Raw genomic sequence first — 25,194 nt, forward strand, 5'->3', positions numbered from 1 at the left:
AGTTTGAGTTCAAAATATGTAACGCACTCTGATTCTATAGTTTTCACTCTGAATGTTTTCAGTTGAAAGCCGAATGACTCATTTGCATACAGTATAAGTGAAGTGTCTCTTCATGGTGGCCTTATTCCAGGGTGAGTTTAGTCACCAAGATACCAAGACATGGTTTGTGGCGATGATTGATATTCAGCGGAACATGATGGCTTGATATTACTTAATGTTACTGAAAATGATAGATCAAGCCTCATACTATTCTCTAACATCTCTCTTTCTTGCTCTCTCCATTCTTCCCCCCTCTCTCTCTCTCTCTCTCTCTCTCTCTCTCTCTCTCTGTCCTCATCCAGGGCTCATACTTGTTTTAACCGCCTGGACCTCCCGCCGTACCCCTCCTACACCATGCTGTATGAGAAGCTACTGATCGCCGTGGAGGAGACTAGCACCTTTGGCCTGGAGTGAACTGGGGAACAAATCGAACGTACTACACATCCCTTCTATGGAATGCCGACTGGGCCAAAGTAAATAGAATACAAAAAAAACTACAAATAAAACTGTGTGCGAACGTCAAAAGGAAGCACTTTCACAAAAACGATCCGATGAATCTGACACTCAACGCGGCGGCAAACGTCGTCCCTCGAGCCGATCCAACGAGTGAATCCGGTCTGACTTATTCCACGCGTTTCTCGTCCTGTGGATCCGTGTTTCTGTGTCTCAGCGTTTCTATGTGTCGGGGCTTGACCGTACTTGTCTTTGAGGATCTTTGTGAACTGTGCCCACCGCCTATAGCGCCATAACGGGGCTTGTGTTATTTTTCTATTTATATGATATGACTGTGGGAACACCGATAACACTACAATAATGTCTTTGTTTGTTTTTTTATATACAATATACCAGTGAGGTGGGTTTGAAAAGAGGAGTCCAACATATTATAAACGTGCATGCACTGACCTGCATCATCCATCCGGTAATATGTACATATTGTTATGGTGCGGTGACATGGGGCAGGTGGACAAACCAATATACTGTAATATATGCAATATTGAAGACTCTTATTCCAGCCTGCTTTGCTCCCCCCCCCCCCCCCCCCCCCCGCCCAGTCTGTCCATTTCACCCATAATGCATCACAGCTCGTCCATCCATGGACCGAGTGGGGCAGAGCTATGTCAACTCATAAGACAAGCAGTCTTCATCAGAGGAAACCTGACCCTCTGCTCTTCGGAACGCACCCCACGTACAGTAAACAAATCAAGCAACAAACAAATAAATCAGTCAATCAGTCAATCAATCAATCAATCAATCATCTCGGACTGATCAACGCGTCATCAGTTTCTCCTCACTGTCTGGTTGATTGTCACTCTGTCTTTCTTTGCGGCTGATCCGCAGGATTAGAGGCTCCGCCAGGTAGACGTAGAGGTGTGACTGCAGCCACAGCAGCTGACCGCCTCGCTCCACATCTCTGGCCCCGTTCTGGAAACTGTGCCTGGAGCCCTCGAGACCAAGGACCACATGAGTCCGTTTTAAATGTTTCAGACGAACACCGTTTTCAGACTTTACTAACCCGAGGGGATGATACATCGGAGGTGTTAAAAGACAGAAGAGGTCGGGTATTTTTTGTGGCGAGTTCAAATGGGAGTTCAAATGTATTCTGTTACAGATTACTGATCACCTGCTCACAGTTGTAATTAGTCATGTAATCCACTGGGTTGCCACGACACAGTATTGTAACCTGATTAGAATACGATTCTTTTAGGATTACTATGCCTCTGACAACGTACAAAACAGACCATTTACTCCCAATTTACAGACTGTCCTTTGAGTAACGTTATTGCCATCTACAATCAAAATGATTAACATGATTTCTAGTCGTATCATCAATCACGTTTCCGTCCTTAATCGCACCGTCGGAATGACCTTTCACCTTTCAAACGTGCTTCCGAGTAATCCAAAAAGTAATGACTAGTTTTTCAAAAGTAACTTATTATTTTCTCCTCTCAGTAACTGTATCTGATACAGTTACCAAACGTTTGCACTTCGATTACTGTAATTCAGTTACACATGTTATACCCCGTGTAAATACATGGACTGTCAATTTAAAAACTGATTTACACGGTTCTTCTTCTCAAGGGTTTCGTCATTCTTTTGCCTCAAACAGTGTCCCGTTAAGTGCTGAGAGCGAGACGTGACACATCGGTGCAACGGGGGAAAACATGCGATTCAATGGACGTTTACCCAAAGCGCCTCAGTGCGTACGTTTTTTTTTTTTTTTTTTTAAAGATGGGTGGGAACGGAACCCCTACCCGCCGAGTGGCTGGCACAGTATACCATGAGAACATTGACACGATACTGTCAGGGGGAATGTGGCGTGTTCCTTCGCGGTGCCTGCAGTATAGACCGTCTAATCTATACATAGAGAAGTTCACAGCGCGGTCACTGAGAGGTCAGGGCTGCTTCCACCACGGCCATCCAGCGAGGCGCGGGGGATGCGTCATGGTGGCGTGAGAGAGTGTGTGTCACCTGGAAAATTATGTAACTGTCTATTCTAATGAGATTAGAATTGGAAAGGCTAAGGCTCTCTCTCTCTTTCTCTCTCTCTCTCTCTCTCTCTCTCTCTCGCTCTCGCGCACTCTCTCTCTCCACCTTCCTGCAAAGTCATGGAGCTGTTACTGAAAATAATTCTGCTGCAGTCATCCTTGGCAGTGTCCAGGCCTGTGTTTGTTATCTAAGCATCTCCAGAACACAAAGAGGACACAAGGGAACAAGCTGTGATATAACTATAGGCTACTGCTGTTTTTATTTTCTGTTTATTATTATTACTACATTGTATTCTGTTTCCCCGTCTTGTTTTCTACAATCTTTTTATATTGGTGTTTTTTTTTCTTCTTTTTTGTATATACTTTTCCCTAATCCTCTCGGGGAAATCCGTCCCCTGCATTTGACCCATCCTAACTATTGAGGAGCAGTGGGCGGCTACACAGCGCGGCTGCCCGGTGGACCAACTCCCGTTGTGATGCCAGTACCCCGGTCAAGGGGTGGCAGGATATACTGTACCTAGCATGCTAGCTGTACCTAGCTGTACCTAGCTGTACCTAGCTGTACCTAGCTGTACCTAGCTGTACCTAGCTGTACTTAGCTGTACCTAGCTGTACCTAGCTGTACCTAGCTGTACCTAGCTGTACCTAGCATGCCTGTCTTCTCACGATGTGGGAAGGAAGCCGGAGTACCGGAGGAAACCCACGCAAACCCGGGGAGAGAACATGCAAGGCCCCTGCTGGGGTTTGAACCCAGGACCTTCTTGCTGTGAGGCAACAGTGCCACCCACAGATTAACAGCCTCCCCATCGGGGGACTCGAACCCTGGTCTCCTGCGTGACTGGCGGGGGGGGGGACACTCACCACTATACTAACGAGGAGTGCATTGTATCGAAAAGTGATTGAAAACGTCTTTGAATGTTTGGTTTTGTAAAGGCTGTTCACTGTTTTTATGGAGGAGGTTTTCTCATGGGATGCATCAGTTGATGATTAGTGTTCTGCCTTCGATTTTTCATGATCTATAATGTTATATGCCTTTGTTTTTTTATTTAATTTGTATTTATTTATTTATAATTTTTTACATTTACATTGTTTTTCTATGACCTGTCTGAGCTAACTGTAGCTAGTTATTGTCTGTCACTCAATGTGGGGAATGCCTCACTGTTGTGCTGTTGCACTGTTTGTATTTCTACTTGGGAGCCCCGCCCCCTCGTCCTCAGTAACATCAGCGTCTGTGACAGACAGTGTGGACTGTATGCATACAGGAACATCGCCACCGATATGTAGATAAGAACCAGAAACCCGCCTTTATTATTCAGCAAGTGGTCTATGTCCCGGACACTTTGCTTGTACAAGAGGTTCAACGTGTGAGAAATTTCTCTGTCCCCCCCCCCCAAAAAATGGCCCTAATTGTATTTAAAGATACGCCTACTCGCAAGTCTATTTTTATTGGGTTCATGACAAATGTATATGTAGAGAATATATTGGCTGGACACACATTAGAGAAGCTACTCGTAATTATATTTATTTAGAGGAATTAATGGCCCAACACCCTTAACTTATACTAAAATATATAAGACTAATATTTAAGAGCATTGAAGACATTGCATATTCAGGGGTTGATACGGGTAGCTGTGCAGTAGGCTAAATGTTACTGTGTGTTTGTCTCTTATTTTTTTTGTGATGTTTCAGGGAAGCTATTTATTTGTCTATTTATTTTCATTTTAAAAAGGGAAAGAAAGAGTCATACATACACGTTATTTTGATGGTTTACTGAAGTTTGAGGATTTGTCATAGACCTCTCACGGGGGACGTATTTTGTGGCTGCTCCTGAGTCTCCAATCTTTGCTGCAGCTATAGACCACTGCAACACTTCCGGTATTATGAAATCATGGGAGAGAGAGCAGGGGGAGAAGATGAATGAATGTGACTATAGCTCGGCAGAGAAAGTGCCGATCGACTTGGGATTGGTCTCTCCGTGTTCAGGAGACTCAGGCGTATAAAAGTCTATTGGATCATGTCTCCAGCACCCCCCACAGCCATAGTTACAACCACTTAATGTCAAGGCTCTCATCCACATTCATTCATTTTCTCCCCCCCGCTCTCTCTCCCATGAGCTCAATGTAACGCGGAAGTGCAGTGGTCTATAGGAAAATGAATGGACTGTTAACTCATTCAGCGCCGGAGCTATATGCCCGATATAGGTCTAGATGGCCACCGCTTTAATCAATGGGAGTGGGAGATTTGCGAGTGCTTAAAATATATCTCAAATGATGGCTATGGGTCTAATACACGCGTCGATTATCAGTGAGTTTCTTGCAGTCAACATGTACAAAACGGATTGTTTTTTCATCGGTACATTTCCGCTTTATACCGTTTTGAATACGAGTATAGTTTTGGTGATTTCTAGTCATTCCAGAGAAAGACGCGATAATAGCCCTTTAGTGGAATACACAAAATACGTTGTAATTTTTCGGCTGATGTTGTTTAGACCGGCACGCCGCTCACCCCCCTCCTCCCACACAACGGAAAACAGCCACACACACAGATACAGCGTCGATCGGGTAGAAATACATATCAGATCAATGATCAAATTTATATATAATGTTCTTACCTTGTATCTGATGTAATGCAAAAGAAATAATCCAATTATCTGATCGCCATTTGAAGTACTGGGCGCGGAGGTCCGTGCCACGTTCAACAGCATTGCATATGAGGGGGGGGGGGGGGGGGGGGGGCCCAGCCTCGCAGATCTATCGTTGAAATCAGGTTACCTCGCCTGATTATTTAAACCACGCCCGCACGGCTTGGATCGTCCCAGAAAAAAAAAGATACCATTCCCAGTGGAGTGCAATACCAGCCGGAGCTCAGACCCATTCCCAACGATAACATCAGGCTGGATGGATGAAAATGAATGGATACCGCTAATAAAAGAAATAACGATTAAAACCCGACTATACTCGTGATTGGCGCTCAAGCGATGGCGAGTTAACCCGACTATCATCGTGTCTGGCGTCCAATGAGTTAATAGATCGCTCCCAGCTTCGTCTGTGGTTCATGCGGATGTAGTTCCCATGAGCAAAGCCTTTTGATATACATGTATATCTCTGATAAGGCAGGGGATTTTTTATTTTAAGCAGCAGTTTAAAAGAAAAAGGAAAAATCGATAGCCAAAACTAGCTTAGCATTGCAGATCAGGTCACCAGCGTCAGTGCATTCTCTGCAACATCCGGTTATTTAGGGTTAGCAATTTGGCTTTTAAAAATGTTACATACATAAAGTCCTTTGGTGAAACACAATTTTTCCCATTAACCCCACATGCAGTATCAAGGATTTCTGTCATATAAGCGGGGGGGGGGGGGGAATGCACCGGGGTTCGTCATAATGACGTGACCACATGAGAGGTCTATTGGTCTATGAAGCATGCTATTTTTTGGTTTTGTTTAGTTTTACTTTTAACGTGGATAATATGTTGAAAGATACGGTTTAAAGTTTCAGTCTGGTTTGTTAGAGAACGTGGTCACTAAATACTCAGGCTGTGCTTTGGCTCTACCATACTGCTGTTCACGAATGTCAATAAAAACATCACTTTGTTATTCAACTTGGGTGCTGTGGGAATTCACTGGCAGGAACATTTAAAGGGGCACTGAAAAACTGCGCTAATTTATTGTGCATAATAATCTCACATATATCCCCAACTAAGGCTCTAAACTGTTTTCCTTGTGTTTTCTATCTACATCATATCATTGAGCTGTAATTAACACAACACAAGGGTCCTCTGATGACATCACCGGTGGCCATATTCAAACGTATTAAACTCTCAATAACTGCCAAACTAAATTAATGCCTGCAAAACAGCTTAGAGCCTTGGGATATGTGTGAGATGATGTTCTAAAATAAAGAAATTAGCGCAGTTTTTCAGTGAAGTGCCCCTTTAAGTTACACCCTCATTTTGCCGCCATCATACATCTCCAGAAAGTCAATATTTTCAGGAAATAAAAAACACTGCCTTGATTTCACACTGACTACCGTATAGTTTTAAAATGCATTTTTAAAAGGTCCAATCTGTCATTGCAGTGTGACCCGCCACTGGATTTGTTTACAGTTGAAGGACTGACAGCATGTGACTGCTAATATGAGTTTCACGTGGGTTTTGAGGCTGTAACAAGGTTCCCTCACAGCAATGTTGCCTGTAAACATTGGAGTAAAACAAACCTGTATTTTGGCTTGTGGCGGTGAAGAAGGACAGACGGTTTCAAAGTCACAACAATAACGTTCCAAAAAGGACCCAACTTATTCCCTGTTGCAATGCATAGCAATAGTCAACAGGAAATACAGTACATTTGGGTCCAAACTGGTGACAGAATTCCAACAGAACCTGTCTATACTGTAAAAACCAGATTTTCAATCTGCGAGTCAAACACTTAAAGAGCATAACATGAATGCACCTGAACATTTAGATGGTTGTGTGAGCCCTTAGCCCGTACAGGTGTACGGTCACACCGTCGTGTGATTAGGATTTTGATAACCTAACCTAACCTAACGCAAGTCTCCCCCCTCCCCTCGACCATGCTTGGCACTCAACATCAAAGTGAGGGATTGAGGATAAGTACAATAGTTCCCAGTAGTTGTGGAAGGTATGCAATATACTGTGACTCCAACATTATATACAAGTCAGTGGTGATTTGAAAGGCAAGCCAACTTGAATATTGTAGTGGTAACACTTAAATCGGACGTTAAATTAGGGCTGCTCGATTATGGCACAAATCATAATCACGATTAATTCATCATGATTCATTTGATTGATATTGAAATTACAATGATTAAACTGTAGTGCCGAGAGATGAGAGTCGGAGACAGTGGCTCGAGGCAGAGCGAATAGCAGTTATTAAGCACAGAAATACAACATGTTACTGCTACATTGCTTGCAGTCGACTGACTTGCCGAATACATGTTCTAGAACATTGGTCATGACATCATACGGTGACATCACCCATGTTCCAGAATGTTCGATGTTCTAGAATTTCTTGTTCTAGAACATTAAAACCAAGAGGAGGAGAAAGGCACATCTTTGTGGCTGTTTATTAGTAAGGAAGGGCAATAGCAGTCACACAGGGTACACACACACTGGGGAGTAAAAAGCTCCCAAACAGACCCCAGTCTGCTTGTCTTAATACTTATAGTCACATGTGTAAAAGGAGTTGTCGACTTCGCTCTTACGACCCCTATTGTGAAAGAATTACGACACTTGTATGTATCCCCCGTTCCAGGAACCCCATGTGAAAACATTCCATGACTTCCTGTTGCTAAACAATATACCACAAGTATTCTATTTGTACTTTTCTCCCGACTAATAATCTCACATCCGCTTTTATGATAACTGCCAGATCATGTTGACCAGTGAAAACCACCACAATATCCCAAAGGAGGGACATTAGTATACACTGTGTGTGTGTGTGTGTGTGTGTGTGTGTGTGTGTGTGTGTGTGTGTGTGTGTGTGTGTAGCTTCCTTGAATGCACTACATTACTACAATACACTGGGGGTGCATGTACCCTCCTACGCGCAGCCGTCTCTGTGTAGGAGAGAGTGAACTGCAGGGTCGTATTGACTTGGGATGGGGGTCTCTTTTGGCATCATCCACTACACTGCATGGCCAGAAGAGGGAGATTTGGCCTCTCAGTGCACCATGCAATGCACTACTACATAATTGCACAGTGAAAGGTTGGAATTGGAAAGCACAAAGTTGAGAAAGTAGAAAGACCCATAGCCTATCTCCTACTGTAGGCATATATTCGTCTACTGGTCTGCATGTTGTCCCTGAAATGTACCTGACAGTTGTTACATTGACAGCTGATTATTATTTAAATATTGCTGGGAACCTCATCTCTCTCCCCCTAGATGACTAGTCCTTGTTCAGTTATAGTTAGTAATGTGGAAGGTAGAGTGAATTGAAGGTAATTAGACTGGACATTAATCATTCTGCACTGTGTGACTGTAGTGTGAGGGCAGATAACTCCACTGCTAGAGGTGGAGATTACAAGCCCCGCCCTAAATGACTAGTAACGCACAGCGTTCCATGTTAATGGCCAACTCGTCTGTCGATCAAGACTGTTTCCATGGTAGCCGAAAGCAAAGTACCCGGCCGTGTCGCTGTGTTCAGTGATGAGAGTGCGGAGTTCAGGGTCTTTTGACGAGACGTGAAAACAAACGGGAGAGTCAGACCAACATATTCCTACACAATTGCCGCACCGTCGCCGTTGTAATTTAATTGAAGATGAATGTAACAGTTATTTCTTTTGAAATATCATCAAGGCGCGCGGACGCTTTTGATTTCTAAGTAAGCAGGCGAAATAGTTATACTTGTGTCACTTTGTATCTCGGGGACGTTTGCTACTTTGTACCGTTAGTTACGTTCAACTGGCTTTTTGGGACGTTTCGTTTCCCCTCTCGCTGCTTGCCTTTTTTCTTTGGGTTGGTGTTTTACCAGCAAAGGGTTTGAAACTTGAAAATAGTGACTCCCTCCTCTCCTCCAAAAAACAATCAACGCGATGATCCCTGAATGTCCCCGGGCCGGCGAGACGAGGAGTCGGACCCGGTGCCAGTACGGCCACCAGGCTGCAGAACCCACACAGAGCCAGAGCCGCAGCAGCGCCAGCGGCTTGCTGTCCGAGACCAGGACCCCCATCAAGAACGAACCGTTCACCGACCACTACACCATCATACCGGGCAAAGAGCTGGGCAGGTAAGAAGACCATGGCATGATGATGCAGTACTAGACTATACTGTCTGAAGTCATAGTTAATGAAATAAATGTGTGTGTATGTGTGTGTGTTATTTGCACCTGACCGACCTGTGTTTACTTGGCTACATTATTATCCTCTTGTTTACTTGCTGTCACCTTGAGTTGTGTGCTTGTTGGAGTGGGGGGGGGGGGGGTGGCTTGCCTGCTGGCTTTAGTTTGAACCCTTTCACTGCCGCACGACAGAAGGCTAACCCTTTGTGATAGTAAAGGTTTAACCTTCTGTCGTGTGGCAGTGAAATGGTTAACCGGATGCCGTGTGGCAGTGAAAGGGTTAACCTTCTGTTCTGTGTATTGTCGCGGTGAAAGGGTTAACCGTTTGGTAGTGCAGCAGTGAAAGGGTTAACCGTTTGGTAGTGTGTGTGGCAGGCAGTGAAAGGTTTAACCGGCTGTCATGTGGCAGTGAAAGGGTTAACCGGCTGCCCGTCGTGTGGCAGTGAAAGGGTTAACCGGTTGGTAGTGTGTGGCAGTGAAAGGGTTAACCGGCTGCCTGTCATGTGGCAGTGAAAGGGTTAACCGTTTGGTAGTGTGACAGTGAAAGGGTTAACCGTTTGGTAGTGTGTGGCAGGCAGTGAAAGGGTTAACCGGCTGTCGTGTGGCAGTGAAAGGGTTAACCGGCTGCCCGTCGTGTGGCAGTGAAAGGGTTAACTGTTTGGTAGTGTGGCAGTGAAAGGGTTAACCGGCTGCCCGTCGTGTGGCAGTGAAAGGGTTAACCGGTTGGTAGTGTGTGGCAGTGAAAGGGTTAACCGGCTGCCTGTCATGTGGCAGTGAAAGGGTTAACCGTTTGGTAGTGTGACAGTGAAAGGGTTAACCGTTTGGTAGTGTGTGGCAGGCAGTGAAAGGGTTAACCGGCTGTCGTGTGGCAGTGAAAGGGTTAACCGGCTGCCCGTCGTGTGGCAGTGAAAGGGTTAACTGTTTGGTAGTGTGTGGCAGTGAAAGGGTTAACCGGCTGCCTGTCATGTGGCAGTGAAAGGGTTAACCGTTTGGTAGTGTGACAGTGAAAGGGTTAACCGTTTGGTAGTGTGACAGTGAAAGGCTTAACTGCCGCTGACTTGGAGCGAGGCCGCCGTGAGGCTGGTGCAGTTGAGTCAAAGCTCGCCCGTGCGTGTGCTGCGTGCGTCCCGGGCTGTCAGTCTGCCAAGCCGCCGTCGGGCTTTACGTTATTTATGTTTGTTTTTGTTTGTTTGGCTGCGGCGAGAATGCGGGGAACAGGGGGTGGGAAATGGTGTATTATTACAGTACGTTACTTTTATGACATTTCTGCTTTGTTAAATAGTACAGTGGAGCATGTTACGAGCTATGATGCTATAGAGAGTCAGATTGTTTTAATGCTGGTTTTGGCAATGTAAATTATGTATGTTTCCCATGTCAATAAAGCCCATTTGAATTGAATTGAGTCTGAGAGAGCGAGAGAGTCGGGGAGAGAGTGAGTGAGAGACGGAGGGAGTCAGAGAGAGACGGAGAGAGAGATAGGAAGTTGGGAGAGAGCTGAGAGCAATAGGAAGTCATAAAAAGAGAGAGGGAGTCAGAGATAGAGGGGGGGGGGTCAGAGAGAGGGAGAGCAATAGAAAATCAGAAAGAGATATACGTAGGGGGTCAAAGGGGGAGAGGGGTATGGCACAACACATGAACATGGACTGGTTTATTTACAAGGTCTAGTTGTGCAGAGCAAAGTGCCTAGACTCCTCTCTGACTTGCTGCGTGTGTCTTGTGTGCCAGAGTGTTTTACCTCAGCTTTCCATACCAAGCAGGCTGTAGAGGAGCCAAAGCTGTATATTTAGGTTATTGTATTATATGAATGTTTATGTTTATTTTTATAACCGTACATTGAAACGGCATTAGGAATATTGATTGGATTTAGATAAAGTCATTGAACTGTCTTATTTGTCATAATAGAACATTCTAGAACATTTGTGATGGCACAGTATGATGTCATAATCAAACATTCTAGAACATTTGTGATGATGTCATAACCAAACATTTTAGAACATTTGTGATGTCACCGTATGATGTCATAATCAAACATTCTAGAACATTTGTGATGATGTCATAACCAAACATTATAGAACATTTGTGTATCTATACAACAATTCTCTCAGAACAGTCGGTGTGCATCTTGAAACAGTGCTGAGCAGTACTGAACAGATAGACTAGGGGCCCTTTCTCACTCACTGCTCTGTGTCGAATCAGACCCGGCTCGCATCAGAAAAGGGTGTGTCTGTCTGAGTGAGAACGCTGTCCCCCGTCCCCGCCCCCCCGCTGATTCGTCCCCGGGGGCGCTGAACCGGGGCCGGTGAAATAGGTGGTCTCAGGTGCGCACTAGTGGGGGCGGTTAGGCCTGGCAATTTTGTTTGCCATTGCTATGTCTATACATTGTTCGAATGCATTTATTTCTATTAGACCAGTGGTGCCCAACCAGTCGGCCGTGGTCGACCAGTAGATCAATGACATGCAATATAATTGCCACAAGCGATGGGATAATGTTAGCTTCTGAACAGGCTAGCTAACTAGCGTTAGCCGTTAGCCATTGCTGTATACTATACTTTCTTGTTCGAATGCATTTATTTCTATTAGACTAGTGGTGCCCAACCAGTCGGCCGTGGTCGACCAGTAGATCAATGACATTCAATATAATGCATATAATTGAGTTTCAAGTTTCTTTAATAGTTGTCATACAGAAGTACAGAATACTTTTGTACAAAATGCTTCTTACTGTTGCGCTCCAGAGACTGTGCATGACAAGATAGTATGAAATAAAAACATAGTAAAAATTAGAAGAAAAAAAAGAGGTCACAGTGTTCAGTTTAGACATATGTACAATGTTCGTAGACGTAGTTACCATACAATATACAATACTGTGCAGTGTACTAATATACAATACTATATAGTGCAAGGCATAAAGGCATAAAGATGCAGCAATGTTACTAGTAAAGGCTAAGCTAACTAGCGTTTAGCCGTTAGCTTAGCGCTATCGTTAAAACGCTCAAAAGCGGACTACAACACCATCCATTCGTGATAAAATGGGGTGGGTTATATTGACAAGGCTTGACAACAGAGGTTCAAATATAACTTCATATTTATTGGCAATTTGTTCATTTTATATCAGCATCCAGAGTCCGCAGTCGTGTTAAGACATTCCTGTTTACATTTTCGAACGTGACATCATCGCCTACGGCAAGCGTAAACGCTCAAAAGGCAAACCGTAAACAGAACCCGAAGCGAACCAAGACTGCAGTGTGTACACAAACTAGAGGGGGGGGGGGGGGGGGGGGTTCGCACTCTGACCCGGAATGAGGGCGGTACGCGACCGGTACGGACAGAATGAGTGAGTGAGAAAGGGCCCTAAACAACATAGATTAAAGCCAGCATTTCTAGACCAGGGTGCCTCGCCTACCATTTTGCTGTGGAAAGAGCCGGCAAGTTGATTTACGGCTTTCCAGTGTGGAGTAATTTCCATGTGTCAAGTCGGCTGTGATTTTGGAGACTTGGAAAATACAGTTTTCTTACCTTGTAGTGACGTGAATATCTAGGAAAATAGCTTTAGGACCACTTCTGTAAAGAAAGACTTCGCTGTGGAAGAGAAATAAACCATTTGGATATCTTTGTTTTACACTGGCGAGGCTGTGGACATTATTTTTCTTTATCAACGAACGTACTACTCACGAGTAAGCAACTTTAACCAGTAGAGTGGATCCTTTAACCGGTCCTCATATAGGGAGTCAAAGGGGGAGAGGGGTATGGCACATGAACATGGACTGGTTTATTTACAACAAGGTCTAGTTGTGCAGAGCAAAGTGCCTAGACTCCTCTCTGACTTGCTGCGTGTGTCTGTGTGCCAGAGTGTTTTACCTCAGCTTTCCATACCAAGCAGGCCACTTCATGCCCTTCAAGTTAGTGTTTAGGGGGCGAGCATGACTTGGCATAGGTTTAATTCTTAAATGGCATTGGGCTGCGGTGATTGCCCTCTCCGCAAAATGAGATTAAACGCCAGATAGAGTTCGTATAGCGAGTCCTATTCCAACTTTTACGTTTTCCAGTCAGAGACCTCAAACTTTGGGCATAATTGCCTCAGGCACTCTGAAAGTCAAACCCTCAATCAAGTGAAACACTTAGGTAATTATTTGGTGCCAGGGCTCTTGTCTATTGTGTGCCCTATTGACCAACATTTCAGAGGATTTTTCTTTATGGTAAATCATTGCAGGAAATGGCCTACTTTCCCGTCCTGTAAGACTAAAGTGATTTGGGAGGAAGTCACAATGCAAATCCCCTTTTGATTAGACTATCCCTTTTTACCATGACTAATCACACCCTGCCCGAGTGGTTTGATTCTCCCATGGCCCGTGAAGTGGTGCTCCGTCGGCCTAGCGGAAAAGCAAATAATATTGTACTGAATGGCACCCTATTTATTGTTGATTTAGGTAATACCTTAGATTAAAGCCTGTGAGTGAAGCTGATAAGAGTCAATTGTGTTGAGAGTGGCTAGCATAAATCAAAGTAATTTCAGCCCACCTTCTATTATTATGGAGGTATTTCAAGTGTGTGTGAGTGTAATTTTTTATCTTGAATTTTGGGTGTGAAAACTGTGTGTGTGTGTGCGTGCATACATGTGTGTGTTTTGTGCCGTGTGACCTGGCGTTGTGTCTGAGATTAGCCTGTAGGCCAAGATCAAAGGGCTGGTTTGAACTACATGCATAAACAAACTACTCTACATTCTACAACATTCTAGACGACACACGACACCAACAACCAGCATTGAACATAAACGAGAGAGAGAGAGAGAGAGGGGGGGTCAAGTAGGCACCCCAGGTAGACCACTAGATCAAATGATGGAGTTTTGTGTTTTCTCTGTGTGTGTACATGTGTTGCTCCTGGCAGCGCAGATGTTGCACGTGGAAACGCCTCGTGTGAGCATTCTCTCCCTCATCTTCAAATCAACTTCCTTGAAAAGTGAGTCGATTGTATGTATGTACAGTATGTGCCTCCGGCTGCATTAGCTCTCTGGAGGTATTTTTAGAGTGGGGGCATGTTTGGTGGGAATTCAATTTCTGTCCTTAGACCACCTCTTAAGTTAATAATTTGAAACTCAACATTTCTTATTACGGTAACTTGAATCCAGGCCGCAGCTAGACGTCGACACATGTGCGGCGGGGCCAGGAGGTTTGATGACTACTCGCTCCGACTGCACATTGATGCTGCAGGCCTGCATAGTGCCAGCTGGAGCATCTGTTTGATGGGCTACAAAAGACACAAAGATGACCGTATAATTCTACTCCCATGCTTAATTTCCCCTTCACCAAACAAACACCGTTTGGCCTCAAGTTAGTTCAAGTTCTTTAATAGTTGTCATACAGAAGTACAGAATACTTTCATACAAAATGCTTCTTACTGTTACGCTCCAGAGACTGTGCTAGACAAGATAGTATCAAATAACATAATAACATAATATAGCATGAATTTAGAAGAAAATGAGGTCACAGTTGTTCGGTATAGACATATGTACAATGTTCTGAGTTACCATATAATATACAATACACAATACTATGCAGTGTACTAATGTACAGTACTATCTAGTGCAAAGCAGAAATGGGATGAGGTACAATTTTAGGTACAATTTACAGTAAGGTGTACGAGTTGTAGTGCAATCCTTCATCCATAAATATAAAGTGTGGGGAGTGGGTGCTACAGTGTGTTTGTTTAAAGTGGGTGTGTGCTATAAAGTGTGTGTAGTGGGTGCTACAGTGTGTTTGTTTAAAGTGAGTGTGTGCGTGTGGATGTGTGTGCTATGTGTGTTTGGTGGTTGTTGTTGTGTAGTGTTCATTCATTGTTCGTTTAGCAGCCTGATGGCCTGGGGATAGAAGCTACTTCTGAGTCTTTCTGTGCTCGCCTTGAGACTCCTGTATCGCTTGCCTGACGGCAGCAGTTCAAAGAGGCAGTTGTTCGGGTGGCTCGAGTCCTTAATAATTCTCTTAGCCTTCCCCTTGCAACGCTTGTAGTAAATGTTCTGGAGGGTGGGGAGCCCCCCTCCAATTGTGCGTTCGGCTGAACGTGTCACTCTTTGTAGTCTGCTTTGGTCTTTTGCAGTGCTATTCCCAAACCAGGAGGTGATGTTGCCGGTCAAGATGCTCTCTATTGTACATGAGTAGAAGTTCTTAAGGATCTTCTGGCTGACTTGGAACTTCCTTAGGCGCCTGAGGAAGTAGAGGCGTTGTCGTGCCTTCTTCACCACACTGTTAATGTGTATGGTCCATGTCAAGTCCTCGGATATGTGGGCTCCGAGGTACTTGAAGCTGTTGACTCTCTCAACCGGTGCCCCGTCGATGCTGAGGGGGCTGTAGTCCTTGACCCCCGACCTCCTGAAGTCCACAATCATCTCCTTTGTTTTGCTGACGTTCAGGGAGAGGCTGTTTTCCTGGCACCATCCCGCCAGGACCTTGACCTCTTCCAGGTAGGCCCTCTCGTCGTTGGCAGAGATCAGGCCCACCACCACTGTGTCGTCAGCAAATTTGACGATTGTATTGCTACTCCGCTGAGCCACACAGTCGTGTGTGTACAGGGAGTAGAGGAGGGGACTCAGAACACAGCCCTGGGGGGCCCCTATGTTGAGGGTGATGGATGAGGAGGTGCAGTTGCCTGCTCTCACCACCTGGGGTCTGCCAGTCAGGAAGTCCAAGACCCACTGGCAGAGGTCATAGCCCAAGCCCAGGTCCCTGAGCTTGGCTATGAGTATGGAGGGGACTATGGTATTGAATGCCGAGCTGTAGTCGATGAATAGCATAGTAGGCTGACCCCTATAGCCTATACCAGGTCAATGCAGTCGAGTCAAGGAACTGTAATGGTGGCATTACGCTCGGATCAGAAACCATCTGAACCCTTTCAGGTCAGGTCGATTCAAATATTTAAATAATATATTGTGATTAATTGCATGATTGTCCATAGTTAACTGATTAATCGCACCTTTTTTATATGTTGAAAATGTACCGTAACTCATTCAGCACCATAAGGTGCCCCCATCTCTGCCGCTTCAAGGCCAGCTTAAACATGGACAAAAAAGAGTTTGTTTCTACACACTGTAGTTTATTACACGCTAAACATCGCGCATTTCCAAGATAATCCAGTCTTTTTCCATAGATTGCGAGCAGGGCTTGACATTACCATTTTGGCTCAGCAGCCACTGTGGCTAGTGGTTTTCCAAAGTCACTAGCCACTCAGCATTTTTTACTCAAAACCGTGATCGTGTTTGTCGAGCATGTTTTATGTCCGGTAAAACACAAAACTGTGATCGTTAGAAAAACATGTTTCAGGTTCGGTAAAATAGACATAGAATATACCTTACCTTAGCCAGCCCAGAAGGTATTCCAAAAAGAATAATTCCAAGTGATCGCATCGCCATCGCGATTACCAGTGTATATGTCTATATACGCTTCGATGGGATAATACACTTCGGCAACGGAATTTCGAGGCGATTGATGTGAATCTCTGTTCAAGCAGGAGGAGGAGCCCTTACCAAAAAAACGAAAAAGGAAAACCTGTATCCACGCCAAGCCATTCCAGTTCAAAGGTAGGCGATATTGCCACCTGGTGATATTCGATCGGCATTGCAAAGCCAGGGACGGCTAGAATGATCCGGATGATGATTTAGAACGGGGATCAGAGGAAAAAGATCAAAGGATCAAAACCCGACTATACTCGGGTATGGCGCTCAACCGCTGGCAAGATAACCCGACTATACTCAGGCATGGCGCTGAATGTGTTAAAGGGATATTTTTCAAGTGCAAATTTATGTTTATTAAATAAAATAAATAACCAAAATGACAAAACAAAGGTACTGCATTTAGCATAACATAAATATTCCGCAAATAAGCCCCAAAACAGATGGCCATATTGACCTGATAAATGTAACATTACTCATTAATATGAGTATTCACACAATGTAGTGTCCAACTGAATGGAGTCCAATGTTCATCTATTGCCAACCTTTTACTGACTAATGTACTTTTGCACAGTAAAAGTGTAGTTCTCTCTTTCTCCCCCTCTCACCTGTACCATGTGAGGGTATTTTCATTGTCTGGGCATATTGTTCAGAAGAAGCGACCTGCACTGTTGTCTGACAATGTAAACAAGCTGGAGGGACAAACACAGGCTCCAGAGAGAGGGACAGACACAGGCTCCAGAGAGAGGGACAGACACAGGCTCCAGAGAGAGGGACAGACACAGGCTCCAGAGAGAGAGACAGACACAGGCTCCAGAGAGAGAGAGACAGACACAGGCTCCAGAGAGAGAGACAGACACAGGCTACAGAGAGAGGGACAGACAGGCTACAGAGAGAGGGACAGACACAGGCTCCAGAGAGAGAGACAGACAGGCTCCAGAGAGAGGGACAGACACAGGCTACAGAGAGAGAGAGAGACACAGGCTCCAGAGAGAGGGACAAACACAGGCTCCAGAGAGAGGGACAGACACAGGCTCCAGAGAGAGGGACAGACACAGGCTCCAGAGAGAGGGACAGACACAGGCGCCAGAGAGAGGGACAGACACAGGCTCCAGAGAGGGGGACAGACACAGGCTCCAGAGAGAGGGACAGACACAGGCTCCAGAGAGAGGGACAGACACAGGCTCCAGAGAGAGGGACAGACACAGGCTCCAGAGAGAGGGACAGACACAGGCTCCAGAGAGAGGGACAGACACAGGCTCCAGAGAGAGGGACATACACAGGCTCCAGAGAGAGAGACAGACACAGGCTCCAGAGAGAGGGACAGACACAGGCTCCAGAGAGAGAGACAGACACAGGCTCCAGAGAGAGGGACAGACACAGGCTCCAGAGAGAGAGACAGACACAGGCTCCAGAGAGAGGGACAGACACAGGCTCCAGATAGAGGGACAGACACAGGCTCCAGAGAGAGGGACAGACACAGGCTCCAGAGAGAGAGACAGACACAGGGTACAGAGAGAGACAGACACAGGGTACAGAGAGAGACAGACACAGGGTACAGAGAGAGACAGACACAGGGTACAGAGAGAGACAGACACAGGCTACACAGAGAGAGAGAGAGACAGACAGACACAGGCTACAGAGAGAGAGAGCGAGAGAGAGAGACAGGCTACAGAGAGAGAGAGAGACAGGCTACAGAGAGAGAGAGACAGACGCAGGCTACAGAGAGAGAGACAGACGCAGGCTACAGAGAGAGAGAGAGACAGACAGGCTACAGAGAGAGGGAGAGAGAGGGACAGACAGGCTACAGAGAGAGAGAGAGAGAAGGACAGACAGGCTACAGAGAGAGATAGAGAGAGAGAGAGACAGGCTACAGAGAGAGGGACAGACAGGCTACAGAGAGAGAGAGAGAAGGACAGACAGGCTACAGAGAGAGATAGAGAGAGAGAGAGACAGGCTACAGAGAGAGGGACAGACAGGCTACAGAGAGAGAGAGAGAGAGAGAGAGAGAGAAACAGACACAAGCTACAGAGAGAGAGAGAGAGAGAGAGAGAGAGGGAGACAGACAGACACAGGCTACAGAGAGAGAGAGAGAGAGAGAGAGAGAGAGAGAGACAGGCTACAGAGAGAGAGAGAGACAGGCTACAGAGAGAGGGACAGACAGGCTACAGAGAGAGAGAGAGAGACAGGCTACAGAGAGAGAGAGAGACAGGCTACAGAGAGAGGGACAGACAGGCTACAGAGAGAGAGAGAGAGAGAGAGACAGACACAGGCTACAGAGAGAGACAGACACAGGCTCCAGAGAGAGGGACAGACAGGCTCCAGAGAGAGGGAGAGAGAGAGACAGACACAGGCTACAGAGAGAGACAGACACAGGCTCCAGAGAGAGGGACAGACAGGCTCCAGAGAGAGGGAGAGAGAGAGACAGACACAGGCTACAGAGAGAGACAGACACAGGCTCCAGAGAGAGGGACAGACAGGCTCCAGAGAGCGGGAGAGATATACACATACATACAAGAAATACATGTCATTAGTTCAAGTTTACTCAGAAATGTTCTGAAGAAGTCTGTCACCAAAATTACATGTATTGTTCTTGATATAAGAACTGGTATGCCTGAATGTGTGCAAATTTTTACACTATACTGTATATTTAACATGCGTTATGCGGCAATTTGTACAATACATTTGTGACGTTAATACGCATTTGCGCTAACACGCTATCAACGCGCTAACTTTGACGGCCCTAATTATTTTAGTTTTTTTTACGAATGTGTTCTGTGCCTCGAGCGCCTGGCCACGTCGTGACCCACGTGACCAGGCGGAGAGAAGACGTCTAGCGAACTGCAGACGCGCTTTTCCTCAATTATATTCAACTGTACTAGGCCCGACTCGTGGGAAAGTTGAAGAAACGGTCGGGGAAATGGTGTGTGGCACTGTATGCAGTTCACTAGAGGTGTCAGGAGGGGAGATCGGAGGGGTATGGTTGAGCTCTTGAGACACGGAACACGTTGGCAAGGTTTATGTACGATTGTCTCACGTCCTCCTCACAACTGAATGATGGGATTTTTAAGTAAAAAAGAAAATATCAAAATTGCCCTTTTTAGCAGAGAGATGGTTTTGGAGTTTGTGTCCTCCCTCCCTCCCTGGTGATTAATCATCATAATAGATGATCTTAAAGCCTTTGAGTGATTCTTGGCCAAGTTAGCCAGCTAAGCCGTCGGAATTCCACATCAGAATTCCCCAGCAGAATTCCCCAGCAGAATTCCCCAGCAGTATTCCCCAGCAGAATTCCATGAATCAGGGAGGCTTTCTTTTTCAGATTCGAGGAGGTAGGTCCTTAAGCTGTGTGCTCTTACAGTCTAATCAGTGCAACATCCCCCCCCCCCCCCCCCCCCTCCAGTTTGGTGTGTGTGTGTGTGCGATTTATTCCAGGCAGTTTGGTCATGTTTTCCCTTTCCCCAAGCTAAATGCAGGACCACACAGAGGGGAGGGGGGCGCTGTGTGCATTAGTGACGACGAGGCGGTAATAAATGGAAGCATGATCATAAGAGAAGCATGTAGAACATCATACTGTATCGTGGCTTTCTGGAAATGTGCTGCTCTACCGGTTCTACTGTGTGTGTGTGTGTGTGTGTGTATACGCGTGTGCGTTTTATGAACTGTGAAGAGCGATGCACGTGGTCAAGCGGTTTCCAGACTCTCAGATGTGGACGCACAGCTGCCCTGGCTCGCTCGCTCCCCCGCCCCACCCTACGCCCGGAATGGACGCTCCTCTCCGCCCAGTCGCCTCCCAGCATTCCTGCTTTTCCCCCGTCTCTGGGGAAACCGTTGGTCCAAACAAACTTCTTCCCACACAGGACATGAAGCTAACTTTCTCACCAACTTGCCAGATGTTTAAGAAGTTCACTAGACGGTTCAACTTCTTTGGCAGACAAAGTCGTTTTTTTAGAATAACTTACTGAATACAGGTTAGTAGTTCCCCTGGGTAGAAGGATTAAGACGTACCATACCAGCTACAACCAAAGGGTCACCAGCTGTATGCTGGTGGCCAGGGCTAATTTCGAGTGAATGCATTCACTGGAACCCACTTTTTCCCCCTATCTAAAGGAAATTAGTTTGGAGTTCCGTTTGTGCATTGTCCTTGTCAAGGGTCTCTGAACGGGTTCCAATCACCTTGTTAACTCTTGAAGGATGTTCAGAGGAGTTTTCGTCAACCACCTGTTCCCTGAAACCCAACCCGCTGGCTGCATGGTGACGTTACCGCCTAAGCCTCTGTCTCAAAGCCAGGGAAACCCCTGCTAATCCAACACCACCCACCACAGCTGACGGATGAGTCAGAGAAAGTCAAGCGGACGGACTGACGCCATTTGATGCTGGTGGAAGATGAGCTGACCGGACACAATGGCCGAGGTTCATGTTTCATCTTAGTTAAGGCCTCTTTCTCGTTTACAAGTTGATAGGATCCAATGGAGGTCATTGCCAGCTGTGCTGAAATGGATGAAGGATGTTTTCTGCCGGCTATATTGAATTATGTGGAGCCGGTCAATTCACTTTTGATCTATTCAGGAAGTGGATTTTCTTCCAAATGTTTGGCATGAGACGGCTGTCCTATCAAACCCAATAGCCTAATGGTTCAAACATGATATATATGAGGGTTGATCTCAATTTTATATTGAAGGAACACAAAGTAGGCCTTATACTTCCACATTCTTCTTCTTGCAAGCCCAACTAAGGACAAACGAAACAAAAAAGATATCACAAAAACTAAATTCTATATCAAAATCCAATCTCTTTCCCGCCTGTAAAACTAAATATGCTTAGTGCTTACATCGTCATGTCCACACAAATACCAACCAATAATATGGCAACATATCTGTGCTCCCCCTCCCAAGCTAGCTAACACCAGAGAGCTAGCTAACCAAGTGGTGCCTATTTCGACTAGGCTAAAAAGAAATACTGCTATACATTTATAGCAACCTAAATATTACACCTTGAAACACAAAACTGCTTAACAAGCTCAGCCTTCTTGTAACCAAGATATTTGCTGAAAAACCATTTACTTCATGAAGTTCATGCAATGATTTATCCACTGTAGCCATGAGGTTTGCACTTTATTGTATGACGGCTAACCTACCTTCAGTAGCATCTAGCCAGCACCTTTACATCCTTTGGCTAATTACCATCGAGCCTGCGAGTCAGTCTGTCTGAAGCACACATTGAAAAGTATCAAAGAAGGGCGGCTAAGTGGCGCAGTGGGCAAGGCGCTCGCTACTAATGCAGGCATTGCTACCAGCTTGGCTGGTCGTTCATACTAATACAATTGGCATTGCTACCAGCTGCTACCAATTGGCATTGCTCGGCATTGCTACCAGCTTGGCTGGTCGTTCATACTAATACAATTGGCAGTATTAGGGGGTGGGAAGCTGGTGGGTGGGGATCGGACGTTGTGGACAGCGACTCCTACAGGTCGGTTGGTGCGCCCGCGCAGCAGAATCAGGAAGCAACGAGGGCGGCGTGTCCCTCCCACGCAGACCCTCGCCACTGAGAGATTGCGCTGTACAGGTGAAAAGATGCAACAGCTGCATGCTGCCTCCTCGTGTACCGGAGGGGACACATGATGCAAGGCTTGGTCCACATTGCAGCCGACCTGTGGGAGGCATGGTCTAACAGCGTTCGAGACGGGAGGGTAGAATTGGACAATACCAAAAAAATTGGGATGGGATTTTTAAATGGGAGAAAAAGTAGATAAAAAAAAAAAAAAAAAAAAAAAGTATCAAAGAAAGAAGCCTCCCGGCAAAATGTTTTATAAAGTAACTTTGACTTACCATGGTGGTGTGTTGGTCTTGACTTACCATGGTGGTGTGTTGGTTGTGACTTGCCATGGTGGTGTGTTGGTCGTGACTTGCCATGGTGGTGTGTTGGTCTTGACTTAGTTACCACGGTGGTGTGTTGGTCTTGACTTGCCATGGTGGTGTGTTGGTCTTGACTTACCATGGTGGTGTGTTGGTCGTGACTTTTGTCTTTACCAGCCAATAGCTCCCTTTCCTTAAACTAGCTGTGTGTGCACATGTGTGAGGCTTGTGCTTTGCTAACATATGCTTAGTGACCAACAAAGAGAAACAGATAAAAATAGTATTTTTATTCCTATACTTTGTCCAGGAATTAATTGCGTGATGAGACCACAACACGCACTGACTTTCTAAGCCATTTTTGCAGGGGACTTCCTTAGTACTTAGTTTCATACCCATAGGATAACCGAGGACAAGCGGCAAAGGGAGGGCTAGCTAGCTAGCTACCTTACTGCTCAGCATGCAGTTGATGTATAGGTTAGCTAGCATCTAGCTTTGTTATGGTAATGTCATGCCCACACTTTTGATTGATCGAATCAAATCCTTCCTGATATCAGGTCTCGCCTGTCTTATCCTGTTTCACTATACTGTGGAATATTTGGGTGATCACCATGTCTCCGTTATCACATTGCCCTAGTAAAGCGAATCAACGTAGCACTCCGTCTTTGGATTAAATAGCCTAGAGAATTTACAGACACACACACACACACACATACATACATACCACATGCACGCTTGTGCACGGGCGTACCCACACACGCGTATATATATATATATATACACACACACACAGAATCATCTTTGGATATTTCCAACCCCGCTCTAATTAGCAGAAAGTAGGCTACCTCTTCCTCAGACGACCATAAGGGAACTTGGCACACTTTTATCTCGACCAAAAATTAAATCATGCACGCTCGAGCTAATTGGACACAACGTGATGTGTCGTGCCTACTGAGAAGATCACAGTCAAATGTGCGACGAAATGATCTGTTTGTAACATCGATTATTATTCCCTTCCACATGTTCCTGCTCATGACTTGTGAACGAGCCTCGTCGTGAAACACACAGCCTGTGTGAGGAGGGGGAAAACCCCAGCTGGTGATGTTGTGTCAGCGGCTGTGAAACAGGCTCGCGGTGCCGCCTCGTTCGTTTTTCACACATCGCTAATGTGTGTGTGAGGCGTCGGCACATCTAACGCATTACAAGGCATGAACATGTTGTGCAGGAGAGGGAATGTGATGTGCGTTTTAGCGTAGCAGGGGATTTCGGAAGGCGGTACAGGAAGGGCTCGTAGAAAAAATTGATTTCCTTTCTCTCCCTCCAGCGGAGTTGAGCCTGAACCTGAGCCCCTTCACACTTTCCTGTAGAGAGATGTAAATTGTTCTCTATACATCTCCATGCATTGAAATACATGGGAAACACTGGATGTATTAAAGGGATACTGCTTTTTCTTGACACGTCGTGGTATGACATACATGTAGGGGTGTGACGGTACACAAAAACCACGGTTCGGTACGTACCTCGGTTTTGAATTCACGGTTCGGTACGGGTTTTCGGTACAGCGGGGGGAAAGTTTGGCTTTCCATGTTCCACTCAGGGGTGATGTAGTGTGCAGTGACTAATTGTACTTGTAGGGCTGTCGACGAATATTCTATATTGAAATTAATAATCGACTTGTAAAGAAAAGATAATAATTATATTAGATTGTGAAAAAAACAGTCCCCGGTGGGCGGTTAACATACCATTGTATTTGCTCGGTACACACTACAGCCGTTCGGTACGGTACGGTACACACTGAAACGGTTCGGTACGGATACGTGTACCTTTACACCCCTACATAGTACATACATGTAATCGATGCGTAGACATTCGCCTACTTAACGAGACCTGTGTTTCGAAGCTAACGGCTACGCATCGCCTACACTACTAAATATTTCATACCACACACCGTGTCAAAAAAAACCGAACTGTCAGTTTTTAATGATGGCCCACCACACAAATATCAGTCTGCAAATAATATTCCAAAACAGATACGATGGCAGGTAAACAACATTTCATGCATGCCCCAGCTAGCCACCACCACTTACAAGGCAGTGGCACCACTTTGGACGACAGAGGAATTCTCAATGTTCCCACTGTTTCCGTGTTACTGATGGTGTCCCACAGCGCAGGCAGGCAGCGTTCTGGGGCCCCTATAGATTGTTGACTTTCCATTGGTGCCGTTGGTCCCCGGCGTTTGTGTTAAAGCCGCCCGCATTCCCTGCGGTCAGCCTGGTCTTTAGTGTGTCAAGCAGTGGGCTGGGGCCAATGTCACTGTCGATTAGCAGAGACGAGTGTAGAGAGACTCCGCTGTGAATCCAATAGGAGGCTCCGGTCTGTACGCGCGCACGCGCACACACACACACACACACACCTACACACCTACACACCTACACACCTACACACACACACACCTACACACACACACACACACACACACACACAGTGAAAGAGGGTCAGTGTGGTGGTGGTATAGGGGGCGGGTGATCCATCAATTTTGCACTTGTGAGTGCATGTATTATTCACATGCTTATGCATATTTTCCAGCCTGTCG

The 25,194-nt window shown here is 45.8% G+C and overlaps 2 protein-coding genes across 2 annotated transcripts in view; both read left to right on the plus strand.

Moving 5' to 3' along the window:
- The window catches only part of hecw1a (HECT, C2 and WW domain containing E3 ubiquitin protein ligase 1a), a gene marked incomplete at both ends in the record, with an annotated part of 185,584 nt that extends 185,131 nt beyond the window's left edge, over positions 1–453 (plus strand). Inside the window, 1 exon segment of the mRNA XM_084325777.1 lies at positions 342–453. Within this exon segment, the coding sequence (XP_084181903.1) occupies positions 342–453 (112 nt within the window).
- Positions 454–8,705: 8,252 nt separating this feature from the next.
- stk17a (serine/threonine kinase 17a) overlaps positions 8,706–25,194 on the plus strand; it is a 72,268-nt gene continuing 55,779 nt past the window's right edge. Inside the window, exon 1 of the mRNA XM_084325645.1 lies at positions 8,706–9,266. Within this exon, the coding sequence (XP_084181771.1) occupies positions 9,073–9,266 (194 nt within the window). The 5' untranslated portion in view covers positions 8,706–9,072. The remainder of the gene's footprint in view (positions 9,267–25,194) is intronic.

Source organism: Notolepis coatsorum (assembly GCF_963971535.1).
Source record: "Notolepis coatsorum genome assembly, chromosome: 12".
Taxonomy (NCBI): Eukaryota; Metazoa; Chordata; class Actinopteri; order Aulopiformes; family Paralepididae; genus Notolepis; species Notolepis coatsorum.